This window comes from Zingiber officinale, chromosome 10B (genome assembly GCF_018446385.1).
Source record: "Zingiber officinale cultivar Zhangliang chromosome 10B, Zo_v1.1, whole genome shotgun sequence".
Taxonomy (NCBI): domain Eukaryota; kingdom Viridiplantae; phylum Streptophyta; class Magnoliopsida; order Zingiberales; family Zingiberaceae; genus Zingiber; species Zingiber officinale.
In genome coordinates, this window is record NC_056005.1 from 27,719,590 (window position 1) to 27,744,495 (window position 24,906).

The following is a 24,906-nucleotide window of genomic DNA, read 5'->3' on the forward strand; positions in this document are numbered from 1 at the left end:
GGATCCAGATCCGATGGCTGATAGATCTGAGGGTCACAACTCTTAGATCTGATGGATGAGATTAAAGGGGCTATGTGAAGGGTTATAACTCTTCAGTCCGGACGGCCCAGATTAATCCACCCAAAGGTCACACCCCTCCCTAAAGCCTCTTTCTTCTGTATAAATAGAACCCTCCAGATTGGAATCAGATCACTCAACTTAATCTTCTCTTCCTCAAGTATTCACTCACTCATCTTGTGCATTCAAGAGTCCAAGAAGCCTACGAGAAGGTTCGCTGGTCTCGGAAGTCGGAGTGCTACGATTCCGAGACGATTGTCGTCGTTGTATCTTGGGAACGAATTGCAACAATCCGTTAAGCACCGTAGCGGAGCAATATCGTTTACGGAGATAGTGTCGAACACTAGCCTCGACGATCAGTTTGCATACTCCGGAATTTACCGGATCCAACACATTCTATATGGACGGTCAAACAATGTTGGACAATTATCATATATATGACCAGTTGCACAACAACATTCACAGAAAAAGAGTATTAGAGTTCACTACAGATATTTGGTCAAACTTTTGAAATAGAACTTTCAATCTAGTAATCAATTTAAACATGTCTATTTAAATGATTATAGTCAAACTAGGATAGACATGTAGAGAAAAAATACAGAATTAAAAACAGAGTAAAGAAAAATGCATAATGAAAGTAAGAAAGAAGATGCAAAAGGAAAAATAAAAATTTCTAGAGTAACTCATATACTAATCAACTAATGTTAATCGAAAACAATCCCGGCAACGACGCCAAAAACTTGTTACATCACCGTAAGTGTACGATTACATCATCAGTAATATAAAAGATTATCGTATCCACAGGGACTGTTGATTAAACACTAGTTAACGTCGCACGGTGAATTATCTAAACAAACGTGGAAAAAGAGAGTAAGAGAAAGAGAAGGGAAAAGAGAGAGAATGGATCTCGAGAGGGGTTGAGCTACGAGGATGGAGGATGATAGATTCTAAAATTTCGGTTTCCTTGTAATGCTAGGCAATGTTACATAGATTGCTTAGTTCTTATTCTCTATATTCATGCTTTTGTAGGAAGTTAGATTCATTACCGACTCTCCCCTGCATTGGATAAGCCGGCATGATCTCCTACTCCATGTCCTATGCTACTAAATGAAAATGATTCCTATGAAGTCCGTTTAATGGGGTAGTCCTGTCATGACGCCCCGCGGTCATACGACACAGAAACACACTAACACACAATAACATAGAAATAGAAATAGAGATTACGCCCGATTCCCTACTTCCTTGTGGAGATTTGCTTCTCCTTTCAAGGTGATACCTTAGATGTCCGTTTAATGGGGCAACCCTGTCATGATGCCCGTGACAATACTAAATTGAGAACATATTTAAATTTTTTTATTTTACCTATTCAAAAAAATTATGATTCTTAAATTATGCTATCGAATTTGGATATGAGAATATAAATATATTCAGAAGATTTTCATGATTTTGATTTAAAGTAATTTGAAGTTGTGTAGATCAATTAGTTAATTTTACCCCTCTAGGAAATAGGAATACGCTACATGGTTTAGGTATTTTAAAACTGGGATACATGAAATATATAATAATAAAGATACTTATGCGGTTCAGTAAATTGCAGTTCTGTCTTTCTCCTTTACACTATATATGGATAATGAATCGGACAACTAAATTTGTTAATGGATGAATATATGAATCGAGGCCTCAATCATTCATTTTCGCAATCGCTATTTTGATCCGGTGACTAAATGCTGCGCACCCACCCATTAGTTTTCTAGCTGTTATATCGTAATCCACATTCTCTGATAATAAATATCAGAAAACAAACATTGAGGGAGACAGCGAAGGTGCAAGCATGTTGGAGTTGTTAGTACTTTTCAGTAGGTTAGCTGAGTAAGCTGAATGTATTAATTTGATACAGAAATGACAAAGACATTCTTGATCCATCATGAGCCAATTTAATTAGTCAATGCAAAATTCAAGAAGATCGTATTTCTGCATAGTAAAACTCTGATCAATACGGAGGGAAGGGCCAAAGAAAAGTGCAGTTGGCATCTCTCCTTCCACTTTGGCAGCTCACAAGGTAGATGCCTCTGCTTTAGCCTTCTTTATTAGTATTTTCTCCCCCCTTTTGACCTTTATTCTTCCCCTGCTTTCGGTGCGCCAAGTTAAAGCAGTCATCGACGACAAAGGGATCAAATAGTTAAAGAAGAATGAAGGAGTTCAGCTACGAGGAAATTGAAGAGGCAACCAAGAGCTTTGATCCCTCGCAGTTGATTGGGAAAGGAAGCCATGGAAGTGTCTACAGAGGCACGCTCAAAGACGGGCGGAGCGTCGCAGTCAAGAAGCCATGGGAAGGAATTCAATCATTTGAGAACCACACCAAACTAAACAACGAGGTCGACCTTCTCGCTTCCCTCATTAATCCAATCTCCGTCGTCTATTTCGTGGGGTTCAGTCGATCTTCTACGAGCAAGCTCCTCGTCATGGAGTTGATGCCCAATGCCTCCCTCCACGACCTCCTCCACTCCTCCCCGACTCCGCCGACGTGGTCCCGCCGTGGCACCATCGCTCTCCAAATCGCCCGCGCCGTCCTCTCCCTCCACGCGGCTTCGCCGACGGCGGTCATCCACCGCGACGTGAAGTCCGCCAACGTGTTGCTGGATGGCAAATGGAACGCCAAGCTCTGCGACTTCGGCCTCGCGGTGAGGCATGGGAGCGGCGGCGACCACTCGGTGACGCCGCCCGCCGGCACCATCGGCTACATGGATCCCCATTACACGGAGTCCGGGAAGTTGGGTCCGGATAACGACGTGTACAGCTTCGGGGTGGTGCTGTTGGAGCTCATCAGCTCGAGCAAGGTGATGGACGCGGAGCGGGATCCTTCTTCGATCGTTGCGTGGGTCTTGCGGATGGTGAGAGCTGATCGGAGTGCCGGAATTTACGACGAGAGAGTGTCGTTGCCGGAGTACATGAGGAGGCCGGTTGGTAGGATGCTCAGAGTGGCCTTGAAATGTGTGTCGGAGAAAGCAGAGAGGAGGCCGGCGATGGGGGAAGTGGTGAGGGAGCTGCAGGGGGTGGTGGAAGGGCTGACGGCGTGGCCGGTGTGGGGCTGCGTGAGGAATAAGGTGTCGAAGAAAGTGCAGGGATGTGTCCGAGCGTGGAAGAAGCGCGCAGAGAAAAGAGTGAGCACAGCTTCAAGGATCGTGTGCAGAGATCACCTGGTGGATGGTGGAGAGAATGATTATGGATCTTCGGCAATGGCATGAGTATGCGAAGTATTTGAGTTTATTACTGAAGGATATCTTTTGATGTACGTTAACATTATGGTCACAATTGGCCGTCGTCGTGGCGACTTCAAAACTATAGATGAATCAACCCATTACCGACAGAATGTATTTATGAAGAAGTCCGAATCTACTTGTCATTTTCAACATTGGTCCGACTCGTCAGCTGTCATATTCGTATTTAAACATACAAACCCATTCAATATCTCTCAACCACTCTAGCGGAGACCAAAGTGATATGGGCCTTCTTCAAACCCCTCGCCCAACCACTCTAGTAGTCTAGTGCCTTGGTTATATAAATATATTTTCTTTGTAGCACAGCGTATAATATCTTTTGACGTAATGGTCCTTTTATCCCATTATATGTCTGATATTTGTATATTTACATGTAGCTCCCTATAAAAATCGATATTACAGAGACAATTAATGTAACAAATCTACATATTTAGTTATATATTAAATCACCGAATAATTAAATTTTTCTTATAAAAAATAGAAGCATACACTCAGCAGTATAAATGGCGGTATAATATAATTCGATTTTGTAAGAAGATTAGGACTCGACAGGTTGCAATAAAGCATAGAATTCCTGGATGCCCAAGCAAAATGTTAACGCTAGCTATGAATGTTCATTTTTCGATTATAATATAAAATTAATTGCGTCTATAAATTTGACAAAAAATATGCTCTTATATAATTTAAAACATTTTTTCCTTTATGTTATTTAGGAGAATTTAACAAAATTAAATAGAGCTATATATGCTTACTGAACAAAGCTTGATAAAAAAGTAGCAATTATAAAAAAGGAGTTACATGTGTTACATAACCGTAACAACAGAAATAAAACGGGATAAAGTGACGAGGGGTACGGTAACCCTCCCTGCGCCTAGGGCGATTCTCCACCTTCCGATACTCATCGGACGCTTCAAACGACCCAAACAAGCAGATGCTAGCCGTCTCGTTTTAACAGCTGTTACCTGTACATAACACCCCACGGCTCGAGCGGCGTAGTCGGAAGTACCGGTAGCAGCGGGTAGGCGAAGTGGGAAACCGGGGGCAGCCCTAATGCATCGCCGGCAAACTGGTTAAGCAACAAGGATGACGTGTCGAGTGTCGGCAGAAGTAACTGCGGCGGCGGGGCTGCCTCAGACGTCATTGGAGCTGGAGACGGCGAGTCCGACGACGTCTCGAGATCGATCAGTCCGGTGACTCGCTGCACCATCTCCCGGAAGTTGGCGGGGTCAGCTCTGATGTACGTAGTCAGTGGCAGCTTAGCCTCGCCCTCGCGCGGCTTCCGCTTGGACTTCTTGGAGACTCTCGCCGAGGCGGGCGCAAGGGGGTTCCACCGGCGGAGGGCAGCATAGGAGGAGTACTGACTGACGGTTGGCAAGTCGGAGGAGAGGAAGTTCTGTAGGTCGCAGGCGAGGGCCTCGTTAGGATCAGGGACGAAGGGTTCGGAGATCCACACCATTTCTTCCATGATCGATCGTCGCCTGAAGGTGAGCAGGGGACGGGATTTTAATAAGCCGCAGCCGGTGGCGGCAATTCTAAGTATATTTATTTTATTAAATTTTAAATTATATTTTCTCAATATATATAGCATGCCTGTTGATGTTTATATTAATTAATTACCCGCGAATCTTTCATATGGACTTTATCTAAATCTTCGACGTTTTGGTTCTAAACAATTCTTCGCCTCGATCCACTTAATCATCTATATTTCAACTCTTAGTACAAGACTTACTGTTGATGCATGATCAGTACTAACCTACGCCATTGACTGTAGAAGATTACCCCGCCTATGGAGATAAAGAGAACCGAAATCCTGAAGCTTTCCAGTTGTCCCTGGCAGAGAAATTAAGCAACTGCAATTAGCAATGCCGTTAACGTGTTTACAGATCGATTACATAATTAATCTCACTGCCACGCAGCTCTCCTTGTCGCATGTACAGACCGCATGCAGCAGCAATTAATTAATGAGCAGATCAGCCTTTATTGGTTTGCCGGGCTCGCTGCCACCCTGTGCCCTGTGGGCGATGGGCATCTCCATTATCCAAGTGTTCGATGCATGGCAGATAAAGGCAGTGGTTTTGTTGACTTTGAAGTGAATGTGTCTGACGACCGTCTCCATAAATAGAGTTCAGTGGGAGTTCTCTGCTACTCCTGCTGTATCGCTGCATCATGGAACATCACTATAGTTTTACTGAGCACTATAGAGTAAACGTAGTCGGGCATGCCGAGTTTGTCGACAAGCGTAACTGACGTGGATCTCAAATGTGTCTAGAGCTTGCTAAGTTCGATTGGGAATCGTTCCCCGGGTATTAGGGTGTATATTAAACATGAAGTTAAGAGATAGAGAAAAGGAATGGTTGGACTATGGTTCAATTAATTTGTTAATGAAAAATTAAATTGTTCAAAGTCTTAACTAAAAAAAGCTAGCTAGTTTGGAGTTTTCCTCATCCCCTGTTTACTTTTGAAGTGTGTAAGAGATGTGGAAAATTTTTTCATTTTTCTTCGATTTTTTATCCATTCAAAATCTAATGCAAATAATTTTTCTTCCTTCTTACAATTTGAATTTGTTATGGAAACCATCAAATTATGTCAGCCTCGAGGAGAATTCGCGGGCAGAACTGACCTCTCGACACCGAATGCAGTAGGCAAACTAGGCCTTGTGGCATCACAAGGTGCGCGAAGGCGTTGCTGTGACCTCAGGTATGGAGGCTTCGCGGCCACTAGACTTGACCATGATCTTACGGTGATGAGAATTTGACATGATAGTGAAGCTAAAAGAATAGGATCCTCTAGACCGTAAAGGGTTACTCATAAGTGGGATCGCATAGACCTCATTTGTTATACAGTAAGATGACTAAGATCTATGGGATCCCACTAATAAATAGAATGGTCTATCTTCTAAATCATACTTTGCGATCCAAAAAATCTGTACTCGAAATTAAGGGGCATCTTCAATGTAAAATTTTTAAGGATTTTGTAAAATTCAAAAAGCTTAATAAAAAACTCAAACTATTATGAGCGTTTTTTTTCCTCAAAATTATTAATGTGGGTGAGATCGTTTATTAATAAATCATAAATAAAGATATGTGAGAAATAAAGTATTATATCAATAGAAGAGGGTCCAACTAAGGCGCCATAAATTTAGGAATTTCTTTAGAAGGATTCCAAATAGATTGTTTTAATATTTTTGTTTTAAAAAGAATAGTTTGAAATGGTATATTAGGGTTTTTAAAATAAATTATTTTTATAAAAGAATTATATTGGAGAGTTTTTGAGTGTCAAGTTGAATATGTATCAACAAAGTAAATTTTTACATAGTTCTCTTGCTCATGAATCCTCTATTTTTTTTTGGTCTAAAATAATTTGATTTTGCTTTTTGTTTTAAATGGGAAAAATTAATTCGGAAAAATCAATTATCTACGCTAGTATATGGAATAAGTTTGCAGTGAAAACTGAAAGGGGCAAATTATTTCTTAATCGGGTTAATTCTCAATAAATATTTTCTTTTTAAATTAATATTTTTAAAATTAATCATTTTTAAAATTTATTATTGTTCTGAAAATAATTTTAACATTTATCTATTAATATTAAACACAATTGCCAAAATTTGACCATACTTAATATATTGAATAATATTTTTTATTAACAATCTTAATATTTTTTTTAAAAATAAATAATATAAAAAAATTCTTTTTGGTGTAACACGAACTTGTAAAAAAAGTTTAGTCATGCTTAACCACCTTACATGGCATAGCACTTACAAAACAATTACGAGAGAAAATATTTAAAGAGTAATTTTTAAAATATAAAAATTAATTATGTTTTGCAAAATTAACTTGACCTATAGCGCACATGACGTGTCATGTGGGATCTTATTCTTTGTGAAATTTGAAACAGGGTGGATCCCTCCTCAGGCGCTCACCACTGGATCCACGGCCCTTGCAGTCGCGGCGCGAGACGACGCCTCGCCGATCCGACATCCTCGGTAATTGCTTGCCTCGTCGATCCATTCATTGACTTGTTCTCTCTTTTCCCAGCTATGCTTGGTGAGATCTGCATTAAAAATGTTTTGTTCGATTAGGTTTTCGTGCCGCAGTAGATTAGGTTTTCAAGCTGGTTCTTTTCGCAACGATTTTGTTTGATGTGATAGTGTTCTTGATTTCTCTTAAAGATGGAATTTTGATGTGTTTACTCATCGATTTTAACGCAAATTGTCGCTGCCAGTTCTTGTGTAAGATTCGTAGTTTTTTCGGTGTGATTAGCTTCTATTTATTTTTGTTCAATCAAATTTTCACTTTTAACTTTCGTATCTAGGGATAGAAGAATCGACTGATGGAGTCGCTTGTTTTGAATTTTTAGGTTGTGTTGCTGAACTTTTGATGGTTTGTCTCCTTGGTAGTGATTGAACGAGCATCAACTTGAAGCCATGTCTACTTCCACTTCTGCCGGAGTAGCTGCTGCATCGCCAGTTGCTAACACTAGCGTCTCTCTTGGTTTAGATGCAAATGGGAAACCAAATTCACGGAGGAGAACAATGGTAGCAGTGGAGAAGAGATTAACTGCTGATGGCCTTTCTAAAGGAGGAACCAATGGAGTTTTGAATGGTAAGGATCTGAACCATACAGTAAGAAGAGAAACTGTGGTTGAGAGAACAAAAGATTATTCAACATTGAGGAAAGGGTTGGTTGCTTCGTCTACAGTGTCTCCACAGCGCAAGAAACTTGTTCGAAAACCTGAAAAATCCAAGTGGCAGATTGTACTGAGCATTCTTACCAAGAATTGTTTGCTTCTTGCTTCACTATTATGGTTGGGGCAGACAATTTGGAGATGGACTCATAGCACTGGGGAGAATGCTAACACTGCCTTAGCTGCTTTGGAGTATGAAAGCAGAATTTCTGAAGTGGAGACATCTTTAAAGAAGACTGCTAAGATGTTACAGATCCAGTTAGACGTAGTTGACAAGAAAATTGGGAGTGAAATAAGCATCACAACCAAAGAATTTTTTAAGCAAGTCAAAAACAAAGGAGCATTCTTTGAGGAACAACTCAAGAAGTTGGAATCTAAAGCTGATTCTTTGGGCAAATCTTTGAGTGAATTGAATGAATTGGATCTCATCTTAAGGGAAGACTTTGAGAAACTCATACTTGAGTTAAAGAACACTAAAAATATGGACGACACAAGTATGAAATTTGACTTGGATCAAATTAGGGCTTTTGCTAGTGATATTGTTCAAAAAGAGATAGACAAGCATGCTGCTGATGGTCTTGGAAGAGTTGATTATGCTTTAGCTTCTGGTGGGACTAAGGTGGTCAGGCACTCAACACCTTACTGTCTTGGAAAAGGTTCCAATTGGTTTACTAGTGCTACAGGTCGCAATGGAGTTCATGCTAATTCACATAAGATGCTATCTCCAAGCTTTGGAGAACCTGGCCAATGTTTTTCTTTGCAAGGAAGCAGTGGATTTGTTGAAATTAGGCTACGAACAGGGATTATTCCCGAGGCTGTAACTTTGGAGCATGTCTCAAAGGTGTGTCTTTCCCCCACTTTTCTTCCTTATGTTTCTTTTTTGCTTTTGCCACATGGCTAACTGTTCTTTGTAATTGTAGTGGATTTTCTATTACCAAAGCATACTTCTATTATGCCTCTTCAGTTTATGTCACTATGGTTCTATCAAGAACACATTGATAAGATAAAACTAAGTGTAAACAATTAGTATGCTATCCTTGATATATCTTAAATGTACAGGATTCACACACGTGTAGTATAACTTTATAATGTTAATTTTATAAATTAAAAGAGTATGCGACCATTTCCATTTATAATTTTGTTTCTTCTAATGTAGTGTTTTGATTCTCATATGTGGCTTTCAATCAGTTAATAAATTATTAGGCATTTATTTGCGAAAATCAGGCTCTCATCTGAGTGAAGCAGGGCACACAACTTACTGCTTTTCAAGTCCAACTTGACCCTTAATTAGGGTTTGGGTGTACATTTGTATGCATATTCATCTGGCAATAGACATAACCAACAGAACTATGGTTTTACTAATTGATTTGGGAACAAGGTGTTAGTGCCGCTGCAAGAGCGGGAGTTCCAACATTCAAAGATGGAAAATTTTTGGAGAACAGAAGTTGGATTCAATTTGATCTTCTAATATGATTTGGATTGAGTCAATGCATGTTGGGTTAAGCTCCCTCAGTGAGCCTAAATTCTATATTTGCATAGACCCATGCATGCCATGCTACTGAAGTGGAGGTTCAAATTTTAAAAAGTTGGCATTAAAGGTCAGTAGAGTTTATAACACCACTACAACACCTCAATCAATGCTTTGTCTAGGTGTTGCATGAGGCAAGCATCTATGCAAGGGCAACTAAGGTCCTTGAGATTCTTCTCACTTCACCTGGATTGGGCACCCGGGTAAGTGCTCAAGCACCTTTAATGCCATGGCACGTTTCACATGTTTTGTTGGCTATATGTGCCGGATTGAAGAATTTGTAAAGTTTAATCATATGTTAGTCAGGTTTTATAAACTGAAGCAATTGTGATAATGATAGAAACTCAGTTCCAAATGTGAACTTGGGCTATGGGGGAATGCTGGATCATCATGGAGGAAACAAGCCCAAAACATGGATTGTATATTTCAGGAGGGCTAAAATACAAAAGGGGTAGACCAACATTAATATAGAGAAGACAGTTTATATTGTAGAGTCAGTTATATTTCTATGGCAGATATGTGTTCATGTTTTAGAGTATGTGTATGGTTATAAGTTGGTGGGAAGTTAGTGGGGAAGGAATTTGAGAATTATTTTCATTAGAGAGCATTAGCTATGGCTGGTGGAGAGAGTTTCTTTACGAGATTGTTTTTGTTAACCTTAATACAATTTTGTGTGTTTCTTTATTTTGAGTTTTGAAACCTAACATTGGTCTGACCTGACGGGTATAAGAGGGGTTGTATGCTTAGAAGGAATGCCAAAGACGTCAGATAGGGTTAATGTTTTGGAAGAGAGGGTGGTGACACAAGAAGGAAGTATGGAAGAAATCAGAGGAATTATGCAACGATTGATGTCGGAAGTACAACAACATAGTTCTCTTTGAACAAGGGTTGAAGCAACGCCATTGAAGGGGGCATCCATTTTTGCTGATCAGTCATCTTAATTTGCGCCTCAAGAACATCAAAGTGAGCAATTAGAGGAGTACAAGATGTCTCTTAAGAAAGTAGAATTACCAATGTTTGATGGTTGAGATCTAGTGGCATAGATTACTAGGGCTGAAATTTATTTCGAAGTCTAGAATACTTCTGATGAAGTTAAGGTCAAGTTGGTATGTGTATGGAAGGCCCTACCATTCATTGTTTTAATCTTCTTAAGGAGATTGAAGTTAATCTAACTTGGAAAAAATTTAAACACGCTCTCATTGCTCGTTATGGAAAGTATAGACATGAAAATCCTTTTGAAGAATTGGCAACATTAAAACAAATTGGAAATGTGGAAGAATTCATTGAAGCCTTTGAGTTGATTTCTTCGCAAGTTCTGTGTCTACCAAAAGAGCAATATATTGGCTATTTCATGAGTGGATTACAACCTCATACCCGAAGAAGAGTTCGAATACTAAATCCATTGTCTAGAGACTAGAGGGCAATTAATGCTCATGGCAAAGGATGTGTAAGTGAAATTGTTAGAGGAGGGGGAGATTTCACAAAAGACATTAGGGAAAGGGAAGTTATAGAGCAATTTCGGCCTGAGCAGTGCTGGTCTGGGTAGTTTTCAACCATATGTAGGGCCGAATTCAATTTAAAAGAAATTGAGTCAGTCTTTTCAAATAGGCAGGCAAGATGGGGTTCCAACAAGATTCGTGACTCTAAGGAAGCTAGTAATGCAGGTTTTGCATCAAATAGAAATCCTTTTTTATCCCTAGCCTCTACAGCACGAAAAGGAGAAGGAGATATATGAGGGTTCATGGAAAAATTCAAAGGAATTCGTTTCATTTCTTACCTAGAATTAATGGAATGAAGGGCAAAGGGATTATGCTTCAAATGTGGTGAAAAATTCCACCCACTTCACCAATGTGCAGAGAAACAATTGAAGTTACTAGTGTTAGAAGAAGATGAAAGATTAAATTCAGATGGAGAGATAATGGGCCCTGAGGCAGAGAATTCAGAAGATGAGGAGGATTTGGGTATGAATTCAGAGTTTACAAATAACAATAGAGCCATGAAGTTAGAAGGCAAATTAATGGGGATTGCTATTGTGGTGTTTATAGATAGTGGAGCTAGCCATAATTTTATTTCTCCTTAATTAACTGTAGCTCTCAGATTGAAGGTGCACGAGACAAGGAAATTGGGAATTAAACTTGGTGATGGGCATAAAGTCTTTGCTAAAGGGAAGTGTCCCGAGTTATACATTTGCTTGGGAACTTTTGAGTTGAAAAGAGGCATATGTATTAGACTTGGAGGTGTAGATGTAGTCTTGGGAGTTTCCTGTTGAAAACATTGGGGAAAGTTGTAATGGATTGGAAGGAGATGATCATGCAGTTCCTTCATGAAGATCTTTTAGTCATCCTACAAGGTAAGTTGGAGGCTTCTAAGAAGAGTAAACAAACAGACAAAAGGGGGGCAGAATCTTGCTCCCTATATTGCCTTTTGCAATGACATTCTCTTACTATTGATGGGTTTTTATGGGCAGCAGAGGGAGTTCCTTCTCAAACAACATTACCACCAGAATCAGAATTGAATGCATCACAACAGTTGGAATTATCGCAGTTATTGGAAAAATTTTCTGCAGTTTGCAAAGAAGGGAGCAGGTTACCACCTACGCACAGTCAACAACATGCTATAGTGTTAGTGTATGTCTGCACCGTTACCCACACCATCAAAAGGAGGACATCGAAGATAAGTTCAAGAAATGTTACAACCAGGGGATATTCGGCCTAGTATTAGAGTAAAGGAGGAAGACATTCATAAGACTTCTTAATTATGCCTTTTGGGCTCACTAATGCTCCTGCAACCTTTCAAGCAACAATGAATGATTTATTTAAATTGTTCCTTCATAAGTTTGTATTGGCTTTCTTTGATGTTATTTTAGTGTATATTGGCCTACACATTTGTCTCACCTTTCTATGGTGTTGGAAGTTGTTAAGAATCAGCTTGTGGCTAACTCCAAGAAGTGTAGTTTTGGCATAACAATACTAGAATATTTGGATCCTATGATTTCTAGACAAGGTCTTTCAGTTGATCCTTCTAAAATTCAATGTATTTTGGATTGGCCGATTCCAAAGAATGTCAAGGAAGTAAGAGGTTTTTTTTGGGTTTGACAGGTTACTACCGGAAATTTGTAGAAAATTATGGTAAAGTAGCTAAGCCTTTGACAGAATTGACTAAGAAGGATAATTTTCATTGGGGATTAACTTCTTTAAAATCTTTCTTTGGAACTCAAAAGACTCTTGACTAATCCCCGTTCTTGCACTTCCATATTTTTCCAAGCCTTTTGAGATTGAGTGTGACACCTCTGGAAGAGGAATTGACGTTGTATTAATGCAAAATAGAAGAACAATAGCTTATTTTAGTAAAGTTTTATCAGAAGGGAATTTGTCAAAATTTGCATATGAAAAAGAATTGATGGCTTTGGTTTTGTCTATGCAACATTGGCGTCCCTATCTTCTTGGGAGACCTTTTATAGTGTATATTGATCAAAAGAGTTTTAAACATTTACTATAAGAGCAGATCCCAACCATAGATCAACAATGTTGGATGACCAAGTTATTCGGTTATCAATTTGAAGTTATTTACAAATCAGGTCCGGAAAATAAAGCTAATTCATTATCCAGAATATACGAAGAAAGTGAATATCACACTTTAGTGTCTTACCCTACATGGGAGGAAGGTGAAAATCTTATTGAAGAAGCTAAACAAGATCATCAATTGTAGAAAATTATGACTGTTTTAACCAACAATCCAGATTCTCATCCACATTTTGAGATGCAACAAGGAGTTCTATACTACAACAAGAAACTTGTTATATCTACTTCATCTCCTTTGATACAATTACTCCTAAAGGAATTTCATTCTTCCCCTTTACCTTCTGGTTGGATGTGGTGAGCGAAGGTTCATTAACGGAAGAGGAAAGGAAAGGGAGGGAGGGGAAGTAAAGTATTTATATTCTCCTTATTTGGGAGGGAGGGAAGATTCATTAATGTAACATGTGTTCCCGTGTTTGGGAGGAAAGTGAGGATAATGGAGGTTAAATATATAAAGGTACAAAATTGCCCTCACTTTTGTTAAAGACTTGCACGTTCAAGAACCTTGTGCATCTTGCATACATTTATTGGTTAAGACTTATTAGTTCAATCAATTGTAACTCATTTGTTGAAGTCGACGTCGAAGTCGACATCGAAGTCACTGTTGGCGTCGACGTTGAAGTTGGTGTCGAAGTCGGCGTTGGCGTCGGAGTTGGCATTGGCATCGACGTCAACGAAGTGTGAGGGTTGGGCAATGCGAGTTCGGCGGTGCGAGCGTTTTTCGTCAAGACTCAAAAAATACCTAAAACAATGATTTTTGAAATTAATATAATAAAACAAGGATAAAATTGAAACATAAATATTTTTGGTTCCTCTTACCCTTCCTTACACCCCAAATCGAGGTGTAAGAAATTCTTTCGTTTCATAGGTAAAGAAGGTTAAAGCTTACCCTTCCTTACCTTTCCTTTCCGTAGCTCACTTCCTCCCAAACAGGATTTTAAGTCTCTTCTCCTTATTTACTCTTCCTTCCCCTTCCCTCATCTCCTCCCAAACAGTGTGTTAGGAGGATATTCCGGTTTCTTGAAAACTTACAGAGGTAATCTTTATTGGATAGGTATGAAGCGTTGTGTACTAGAGTTTGTGTAGTCTTGTGATGTGTGTCAAAGAAACAAATATGCTGCAACCGTTCTTAGAGGACTGTTCCAAGCTTTGCTGATTCCAGATCTAATATAGGATGACATCTCTATGGATTTTGTCATTGGGCTTCCTCGATCAAGAGGACACAAATATGCACATTTTATATTGTTGAAACATCCTTATACAACCAAGACAGTAGTTGTATTATTTACTAGAGAAATTATACGACTCCATGGAGTTCTTAAATCCATTATTAGTGACTGAGATCCATTATTCATTAGTTACTTTTGGAAAGAAATCTTTCGACTACAAGGCACTATGCTTAAGATAAGCTCTTCCTACTATTCTGAAATAGAGAGTGTTGGATCCCGTGGTAGTTTTGATGTGGTCAACCAAGTTAGTTAGGTCCTGTGTTTTGTCTGAACCCTGTGTCTGAGTGTGCAGGAACTTAGGAGCGCAGGAAGTCGAGCGGAAGACGCAGCTAGCGAGAAGGACGACACGGGAAGGGAGTCGACGGGCTCGGTGCGTCCGAAGGACGAGAGAGCTGCGGAAGAGTACTTCGGTTGAGCAAGAAGAACGTGCGCGACGTTCGAGGGATGAGAAACCGGACGGAAGACTGCTCGAGGAGAAGGCCGGGAACTGGGTTCGGGTGAGCCCTATTCTGGATGGCCGTAATCACCCAAGGAGTCGAACCGGAGCAAGTCAACTAGAGTTGACTTGTCAACGGTTCGGTCGACCGAACCCCATGATCGGTCGACCGAACCCCAATCCTCAGAAGACCAACCGCTGGTGACACGTCAGAAGCCACGTCAGCAAGCCAGCCGTTGGGGGACTGATCGGTCGACCAAACCTCTTGATCGGTCGACCGAACCAACGTTTATCCAGAGACTCAGTCGAGCATTTTGATCGGGCCAGCGCAGAAGAAGACCGTTGGCCGATCGGTCGACCGAACACAATGATCGGTCGACCGAACCTGAGCTCGATCCACAGAGACTGTACCTGGACGGAAAGATGGGCAGGTACAGCAGGTTCGGTCGACCGAACCTGGGGATCGCTCGACCGATCCCTCTCGAGTCAAACCTGATCCCGAAGATCAGGTTAACAGATAGACTCTAAAACCCCTATATAAAGGGGGTCTCGGGTAGCTATTGAATTACAACGAAATAGTGAACAATTTCATACGAAAAACCAACTCTGTAATTCATCTTCTGCAACTTCTGTGCTTTCAAAGTGTAAAAGGCTTCTCCGCCTTCAGAGAAGGAGTTTTCTTACTGAGCCTTTCATCGTCCTGGATTAACAACCCTCTTGGTTGTAACCAGGTTAAAATTGTGTCTATTTATCTGATTATTTTATTCTCAATATAGTTGCATTGATTTTAGAGTTGAAATTGCTTGAGGAGGGTATAGTTTCATTTGTAGGCAATTCACCCCCTCTTGCCGGTCCCCGCTGCACCAACAAGTAGTATCAGAGCCCAACAACCTCAGTGGGACTAACCGCCATCTGAAGCACAAAGATCAGAACAATGGCCGGCGCAAACATCCATCCCCCGAAGTTCGACGGAGATTTCGCTACATGGAAGCGAAAAATGGAGGTATTCTTTAAAACAGATTTTGATATTTTAATTACTATGAAATATGGTTTTGCAGCTCCTAAAGACAAAAAAGAAAACACGTGGAGCAAGAAGGAGCAAGCCGACTTCGTCGCCAACGGAAAAGCGGAATTCCACCTTCTCAGCGTTCTGCCACCTCAGGAGGTAAGCCGGATCAGAAGTTACGACTCCGCGAAAGATCTCTGGGATAAATTCCTGGAGCTTCACGAAGGTACATCCGAAGCGAAGCTAGCTAGGTGCGACATCCTCCGGAACCAGTTGACGAACCTCTGGATGAACCAAGGCGAGAAGGTAGCGTAGCTCCAAGCAAGGATCAAAGAGCTGATCACGCAACTAACCAATCTTGGAGAAGAGGTAACGAACTGGGACTCTATCCGGTATGCGCTCAATGCCTTCCCCAGAACTCCAGAGTGGGCCTCCTTAGTAGATGCATACTACATCTCTAAGGACTTCGAGGTAAGTACTTTAGAACAATTATTTTCCACTTTTGATCTTCACGAATCTCGAGTTTTAGAGTCCAATGGAGTAGAGAAGACCAGTCAGAACATTGCCTTAAAGGCAAAAATGAACAGTTCTGACTCCGAAGCCTCGGTCGACGAATCAGAAGCGACACTTCTTGTAAGACGCTTCAATAAATTTTTTAATACTAATAAGTTTAGATCGCAGAGGCATCAACGAAAGAAAAGGACGATTCGTTGCTACGACTGCAACGAAGAGGGGCACATCAAGGATGACTGTCCTAAATTGAAGTGCAAGCAAAAGGAGAAGACAAAGACCAAGTACAAGACACCAAATTCCTCCAAGCATAAAAATCTGAAGGCGACATGGGACGACTCTTCATCCTCCGAGTCAGAAGTCGAAAAATTCTCGGGACTAGCACTGATGACCAACCATCAGCTAGAAGAAACATCAAGCTCAGAAATGAGCATTGATGAAGGGGGAGGAACATCAGAAGAAGAAAGCAGCAGTGAAGGGGGAGCGTCACCAGACCAGGTAAGTAAGGTACGTAATCTAACCCCAACTCATTCTTTTAAATTTATCAAGTCTCTTTCTAGAGAATTAGATCAATTAGAAAAAGAGAATGCTGAACTAAAGTTGAACCTAGCAAGAGCATGCTCGTTAGAAATATATGATCATCTAAAATCAGAAAATGATAAATTAAAATTAGAAATTGAAAAATTAAAAACTGATACATGCTTAAATAGATTTCCAAAATCAAAAGTTAAAATTTATGGAAAATTGAATTGGTACATTAAACAACATCAGGGTCAACTTAGAAAAATTCCTAAAAGTTATATACCCTCTATGTTTTTAAAGAATCCCGTAGGAAGGAACCTTTACTGGTTCCAAAATCTGTACTTGATTAATTTTTTTTTTTTTTAAAAAATAATTAGAAGCTTACAGTGAGAAAATTAAACTTTGAGTTTCTTTATGGAAGCTTTGTCTAAGGAAGTGGTTGTTGCTCCAATAACCAAGAAGGTCTGGTGCCTCGCCAAGACTTGGAAGCCGAAATATCGAAATAAAAATGTTTAATTAACCTTCTGATAAAAGCATTAATATTAGAATTAAACAATGCTTTAAAAAGTTTTTAAACATATCCTTAGGAACTCTTTAAATTTTTTTTCTAGAAAAATTGTTTCTTGAAATTTTAACTTAGAAATTTTCCTTTGAAAATTCTGAAATATTCATCTTAACTTAGAAAATTTTTTTTAAACACTTAGAATTTTTTTTTAAGTTAAACCTAATTCAACTTCTGTAACTTGTTTGCCCCCGTTTTTGCTGTGATCAAAGGGGGAGAATAAAGAAAAGTACAAGTTTAGGGGGAGTTAGGGGGAGTTAGGAAGTTTAAATTTTTAATATTTTTTCTAAATAGTGTTGCAATTTTACTTATTGCAAATCTTATGCTTAATATGCTAGTTTAGTAATTTTTCTTTAAAATTACTTCTTGTGTCTGTTTTACCCTAACTTGAACTTGGGTTGATGCATATCAAAAAGGGGGAGATTGTTGGACCCCGTGGTAGTTTTGATGTGATCAACCAAGTTAGTTAGGTCCTGTGTTTTGTCTGAACCCTGTGTCTGAGTGTGCAGGAACTTAGGAGCGCAGGAAGTCGAGCGGAAGACGCAGCTAGCTAGAAGTATGGCACGGGAAGGGAGTCGACGAGCTCGGTGCGTCCGAAGGACGAGAGAGCTGCGGAAGAGTACTCCGGTGGAGCGAGAAGAACGTGCGCGACATTCGAGGGACGAGAAGCCGGACGGAAGACTGCTCGAGAAGGCCGGGAACTGGGTTTGGGTGAGCCCTATTCCGGATGGCCGCAATCACACAAGGAGCCGAACCGGAGCAAGTCAACTGGAGTTGACTTGTCAACGGTTCGGTCGACCGAACCCCATGATCGGTCGACCGAACCCCAATCCTCAGAAGACCAACCGCTGGTGACACGTCAGGAGCCACGTCAGCAAGCCAACCGTTGGGGGACTGATCGGTCGACCGAACCTCTTGATCGGATGACCGAACCAACGTTTATCCAGAGACTCAGTCGAGCGTTTTGATCGGGCCAGCGCAGAAGAAGACCGTTGGCCGATCGGTCGACTGAACACAATGATCGGTCGACCGAACCTGAGCTCGATCCACAGAGATTGCACCTGGACGGAAAGATGGGCAGGTACAGCAGGTTCGGTCGACCGAACCTGGGGATCGGTCGATCGATCCCTCTCGAGTCAAACCTGATCCCGAAGATCAGGTTAACAGATAGACTCTAGAACCCCTATATAAAGGGGGTCTCGGGTAGCTATTGAATTACAACGAAATAATGAACGATTTCATACGAAAAACCAACTCTGTAATTCATCTTCTGCAACTTCTGTGCTTTCAAAGTGTAAAAGGCTTCTCCGCCTTCAGAGAAGGAGTTTTCTTACTGAGCCTTTCATCGTCCTGGATTAACAACCCTCTTGGTTGTAACCAGGTTAAAATTATGTGTCTATTTATCTGATTATTTTATTCTCAATATAGTTGCATTGATTTTAGAGTTGAAATTGCTTGAGGAGGGTATAGTTTCATTTGCAGGCAATTCACCCCCCTTTTGCCGGTCCCCGCTGCACCAACAGATAGGAAAACTAAAGTCTTGAATAGATGTTTGAAGGGATATTTACGTTGTTTTGTTTCTGAACAGCCTAGAAATTGAGCTTATAGGATACCTTCGATAGAATTATGGTATAATACTTCTTTTTATATACTATTGGTAAAACTCCTTTTAAAGTAGTCTATGGTTGAAAACCTCCTACTTTAACTCGTTTCTTAACAAATGAAACTAAAGTTGAGGCAGTGGCAAGGGAGTTATTTGACAGGAATGAAGCTCTCCTTCAACTTAAATATAATCTTTCTAGGGCGCAAGAATATATGAAGAGATATGCTGATAAAAAAAAGAAAACTACTATGCAGTAGGAGAATGGGTGTTCCTTAAATTAAGGCCCCACAGGCATACATGGTTTCTAAGAGGATTAATCAAAAATTGGCAGCAAGGTACTATGGACCTTTCTAAGTTATTGCAAAATATGGAGAGGTTGCATATAAGCTCAAACTTTCCCTTCATTCGTGAGTCCATCTTGTCTTTCATGAATCATTACTTAAGAAATCTATTGGCGAGTATAATGTACAAGCAGATCTACCCAGTGGACTGGAGGTAACACATGGAGATGATGTGGATCCCGGATATGTGATTGCTAGTAGAAACATTGTTCATAATGGCGAAGTGATTTCTCAATGGCTAGTCAAATGGAAGGACAAGGACATGATTGACACAACGTGGGAGGATGATTTCACTCTTTGAACTCAATTTTCTCATTTTTGCCTTGAGGACAAGGCTAGAGTTGCAACAAGTGGTAATGCTAGAAATCTAGTTCTAGATGTGAACTTGGGTTATGGGGGAAACCTATTGGATCATCATGGGGGAAACAAGCCTAAAACATGGATTGTATATTTCAGGAGGGCTAAAACACAAAAGGGGCATATCAACATTAATATATAGTAGACAGTTTATATTTTAGAGTTAATTATATTTATGTGGCAGTTATGTGCTCATGTTTTATAGTATGTGTGGTTATAAGTTGGTGGGAAGTTAGTGGGGAAGGATTCTAAGAATTATTTTCAAGAGAGCATTAGCTTTGGCTGGTGGAGAGAATTTCTTTACCAAATTGTTTTTGTTAACCCTGATACAATTCTGTGTGTTTCTTTATTTATTTTGAGTTTTGGAACCCCAACAGATAATACATAAAATTAAACTTTATTGTGGTTTCTTTTGTATTTTAATGCCCAATTCCTATATCTGTTCTCTGCTGAGCGGTTAAATGAACAAGTTAAAATATACATTTAGACGTTTAGTTGTTGGGGAATAAAGCTAAGGCTTCAGATTACGTCAATGTTATGATGCACTTAGAGAAAGGATTAACTAAAACAGCATGTATAAACTATCACTAAAATTTCAATTATACATTAACTATTTTTTTGGTCCAAATTAAGTTTCTCCAACATGCAACTAATAGAAGATTTTAGCGTTGAGTGCTTATTCAAATTAGAGGACTGGAATTATATTTTGATGGATTTGTTTGAGAAGGGTATCTTTGTTCCTTTTTTTTTTAGATCCTAAGACAACATCATAGGAGGAGGTGCATCACACTTGGAGACAGTGCGAGCACATCAAATCTTGGTGATCAGGGAGATCACAAGAGAGATTGATGATTCCTCAGGAGGCACTAGGAATGATAACTAATTCAGATTATTTGCTCTTTCAAGTGTATTCTTAGCCTATTCTTGAGCCCATGGTTTCTCTGAGTACTCTCTTTCTGATCTACCTATTCTTGAATCCGTGGTTTCCCTTTGAGTAATCTCTTCCTTATCTGATTTCATATTCTTTTGCACTACCTGTCTGTAAATCCTTTTATTTTTAATTTGTGAACATGAGTGGTATTCAGATGAGGTTCAGTACAAGTTCAGATGAGGTATTCAAATGAAAAAGGGAATGTGACATAAGGATTTTGTAAATCAACCAAATCAAGTTGCTTAGAAAGTTTTGGGTTTAAATAACTGGCTAACAGTTGTGACACAAAAAGATGATTGCCAATGTAACAACGCTTGAAATATAAGGAATAGGTAAGCTGTTATTGCATGACCAGTGAAGTGAAAGTTTAAGTTTAGGAGCATTATTAATTGGTGGGCGCATAACATCTTTAGTGTAATGACAATTGGTCGATTCCCATGAATTGATAACTTGTGGTCACCCTACCATGCGCCTAACACCTGTGTACATGCATTTCCCTCTATATCCGAGGAGCCGACACTAAGGGGTCCGTTAAGGTAGCTGATCTACCTTTTTTTTAAGAAGGTTTTGGGTTAAATAACTGGCTAACAGTTGTGACACAAAAAGATGATTGCCAATGTAACAACGCTTGAAATATAAGGAATAGGTAAGCTGTTATTGCATGACCAGTGAAGTGAAACTTGAATAAGTTTAAGAGCATTATTAATTGGAAAGTTTAAGAAATGAGAGAAATTTTAGACCAAGTATATGCTAATTGGTTTCATAGTAAAATTTCAAAAAGTTATGAGGCGCCATGAGCATTGTTATGTTTTAACATATAAAACATATCCTAGCAGGGTCTACACTCGATTAAATCCAATGACCCGTAGTACTAGTATGGATGCACCTTTGAATTCTTTAATATATATTTTTGGTGAAAAGGGGACTGTAAAATGCACGTATTTTAACTGAAGAGGTTAATACAGCAGTACACTATTACATATCCCTCTCCTGTCAGTATCGTCACACAACAGACCAAAGTGCCAAGGGAGCTTCTAATTTTGAAGAGGTTAAAATTTGCGTTTGAGGCTGCAGGTAGATATTATCATTATGAATGTATATTTGTTAAATTATTTTTGTCATTGTTGTTCTCAAATATATTTTAGCAAATCTATATTCAATCATATATATATCTTGCTTTGTCCTTTTAAATGCAACCTCATGTTCCTTTAAGCTTCTGATTTGATAGCCAACTCTGATGCCTTCTGTATCTTTAAGTCAATAAATCTCATCCTACTAGATGCAAATGCATAGTTGATCTCTTGTGTGATGTTATATTTTTTACTGCAACATAAGTCCTGATGCCCCTCCTTGAATGTATGATATGCAGAATGTTGCGTACGACAGGTCAAGTGCTCCTAAAAATTGCCGGGTATCTGGGTGGTTTGAATCACCTGACGATGATCTGTCCAGCAATGCCAAGAAGATTTCCATCTTAACTGAGTTCTCCTATGACCTAGAGAAGAGTAATGCACAAACCTACAACATTGAGACAACTGATTGTGGCGTAGTTAACATGGTTCGATTTGACTTCACCTCCAATCATGGGAACTCAGCTCTAACTTGTATTTATCGGTTCAGGGTTCATGGTTACGAACTTAGCTCACCAGCAACCATGCACTAGTAAGCATGTGCTAGCTCTTGTTTCGAGCTAATCTTATGTTGTACTTCTTTGTATGTAACAATGACTTCAGTCTTCATCACTTGGGTCTTTCTAGAGGTTGTAGCGACTATATTAAACGTTGAGTGATTCGTGATTGTTCAAATAGTTGTAACTGTAGTTCTTTGTCGAGTATGCCATTTTCATCAAGCTTTTGGTGTTATTAACCGACTAAATTATAGTTGAGCAAATTAGTAGATTATAAGGTTGTTATGACAGAACATAAACAGTCTCCCTTGCTTTGTGAAATCTTCAAATAAAATACTGAAGTCTAAATGGTCCTGAACAAGAGAATGTGACCATCCTCCAGCTTACTATTCATGTGAACTTGATCTACCGGTGGGCTCTAAGTTGCAAAGGTTGTATTTGATAAAATATCAAATATGATTTTTTTTTTTTGAATCATACTTTATAATTTTTTTAAAAAAATTTCTCTTAAGGCTAATATAAAAAAGCTTCTAAAGTCTCAAATTCTCTAAATTAAAAAAAAAAGTTCAGTTTTATAATTTTTAAACCCGACCTGATTTTATGTGATGCAATATGCGATTGTTGAGAACACATGGGAGTCAATGAGAGCTCGATGATGATAGATTATGATGATGTTACAATAGAACGAACACACAGGAGTCAACGGGAGATCGATGATGATAGATTATGATGATGTTACGATAGAACATAAACGTTCTCCCTTGCTTTGTGAGATCTTCAACAAGAGAATGTAATCATATTTACGCTTAGAATTAATGTGAACTTGAACGAGAATGTACTGCATTCTAAGTTATTGAGGTTGTATTTGATAAAATATCAAATATGAATTTTCTTTTGTGAATCATATTTTATATTTTTTTTTCCAATTTCTCTCCATGTTAATATAAAAAAACTTCGAAATCCTCAAATTCTGTAAACTTTTTAAACATAAAAAATAATTTCAGTTTTCTAATTTTTTTTATATAAATTATAGGATTTGAGAATCTGTTTATTCTTTTTTTCATCATCGGATCTGATTCATGACCACTCTAAGTAGACACCTTGAACCCGATCTGATTTTATGCGATGCACCATGTGACTATCGAGAACATAACAGTCGATGGGCAGAGAGGGTGAATAAATAAGGTTAAAGAGAGCAAAAATTAGAGGTAAAAAATATCGGATAAACTGAATTAACCCACTCAAGTGATCAAATTTAAAAGTTCAATTATTTCATAAATTATTTTTTAAAAAAATATTGGCTATCTAGGTTAATTCAGTTAAAATTCAATTAAATCAAATAAGTCGGACATTAAATTTCTAAATTAAAAAAATCTCAATTCCCTAATTCTGAATTAACCGAAAAGGAAGTTAAAATTGGATAAAAATATATAATTGTTGAAAAGTTTAGTTAATTTAGTTAAAAACCAAATTAATCGATATTTTATCAGTTTAATTTTTTAAATTTTGTTGAAAAGTTCGGTAAGTTAGATTAGTTTGAAAATTTGGTATGTTCGATTTCAGTTAAATCATTTGGATTGGTTCAATTTTAAACTGATTGCTCAATAAAATATCTTTTAATTTGAACCAATTGTGTTGGTGCATGGTGCACAATATGTAATCCAAGGTCTTAATATATGACTAAGGTTAAAATTAAGTTATCTGTGATCTAACTAGTGTTAGTGAGAGCCCTAGAGCCAATCATTTGATGATTGTATGAACTCATGTATATCATATTCTTGTATATATATTAAGGCATTTGGTTTTTGGTTATTATGCTTATTTGTATTAGTGCCAGATAAAATAAGTATAGTAACGTCCTTGAGTAGAAGGTTCTTACCTATATCAATCGATTGGTTGAATCGATAGTGAGATGATATAGGGAACACTACTCTAAATCATTCCTAGTCGAGTATTAACATTCAGGGACAATGTTAATACAATAAGACTAGCATGTAGGTCAGCTCGATGACTTGATCTAACAAGTCATGGATATAGAGATATCAAACTGACACATGGGTATGCATTAGAGAATGTATACTGAATGACCCGCCATGATAAAGTATCATGGATCGTTATATGAGTGTCATATACTTTCTCATGTGGCTATTAGTATGACTATTAGTCCTTTGACCTGAAGTCACCATGGATCCCTACATAAGGAGTTATGTACTTTGGTTTCGTCAAACGCCACCCGTAATAGGGTGGACTATAAAGGCGATTACTGGGTATATAACAAATTATGCAGAGGGATGTGAGTGATGTAGATGTGATCTATCCCTCCCATATGACGGGAGCGACATCAATATTCTTGATAGAGTTAGACCACGAAGTGCATGGCCATGCCCAAGTGAGTCAACATGAGATGTTGAGCTCATTTGATTGAGTGAGTCTACTTGGAGTTCAAGATTTAGATTGATTAGAGGATGACACGGTCTATGCCTCATATTGATCAATCTAGATGTCTAGGATAGAAGGACAATGTCATATATTGTGAGGAGTCACAATTAGAAGTCACAAGGTGATGTCGGATCTCGACATTCTTGTAACTTGGGTAGTAATGATGTGTTGCTAGATACCGCTCATTACTTATGCTCCTAAATGGGTTTAGGGCATTGC

General features: G+C 38.9%; 3 protein-coding genes across 4 annotated transcripts; 2 read left to right on the plus strand and 1 right to left on the minus strand.

Annotated features, from left to right (window-relative positions):
* Positions 1–1,992: 1,992 nt before the first annotated feature.
* LOC122028734 (serine/threonine-protein kinase-like protein At5g23170) lies at positions 1,993–3,469 on the plus strand. The gene is made up of 2 exons (XM_042587597.1): positions 1,993–2,116; positions 2,202–3,469. Exon 2 carries the CDS (start codon positions 2,247–2,249, stop codon positions 3,300–3,302), a length of 1,056 nt encoding a protein of 351 aa, XP_042443531.1. The 5' UTR covers positions 1,993–2,116; positions 2,202–2,246; the 3' UTR covers positions 3,303–3,469.
* Positions 3,470–4,249: 780 nt separating this feature from the next.
* LOC122030550 (calmodulin-binding protein 25-like) lies at positions 4,250–4,853 on the minus strand. Its single transcript, XM_042589759.1, has one exon. It carries the CDS (start codon positions 4,798–4,800, stop codon positions 4,294–4,296), a length of 507 nt encoding a protein of 168 aa, XP_042445693.1. The 5' UTR covers positions 4,801–4,853; the 3' UTR covers positions 4,250–4,293.
* A 2,342-nt stretch (positions 4,854–7,195) lies between these two features.
* Positions 7,196–22,452, plus strand: LOC122029963 (SUN domain-containing protein 2-like). 2 transcript variants are annotated; one of them, XM_042589108.1, is made up of 3 exons: positions 7,196–7,317; positions 7,732–8,859; positions 21,991–22,452. In XM_042589108.1, exons 2-3 carry the CDS (start codon positions 7,759–7,761, stop codon positions 22,282–22,284), a joined length of 1,395 nt encoding a protein of 464 aa, XP_042445042.1. In that variant the 5' UTR covers positions 7,196–7,317; positions 7,732–7,758; the 3' UTR covers positions 22,285–22,452. The 2 variants fall into 2 exon arrangements, with proteins under 2 accessions (XP_042445042.1, XP_042445041.1); XM_042589107.1 differs by having other exon boundaries at positions 7,198–7,317; positions 7,692–8,859.
* The last annotated feature ends 2,454 nt before the right edge of the window (positions 22,453–24,906 follow it).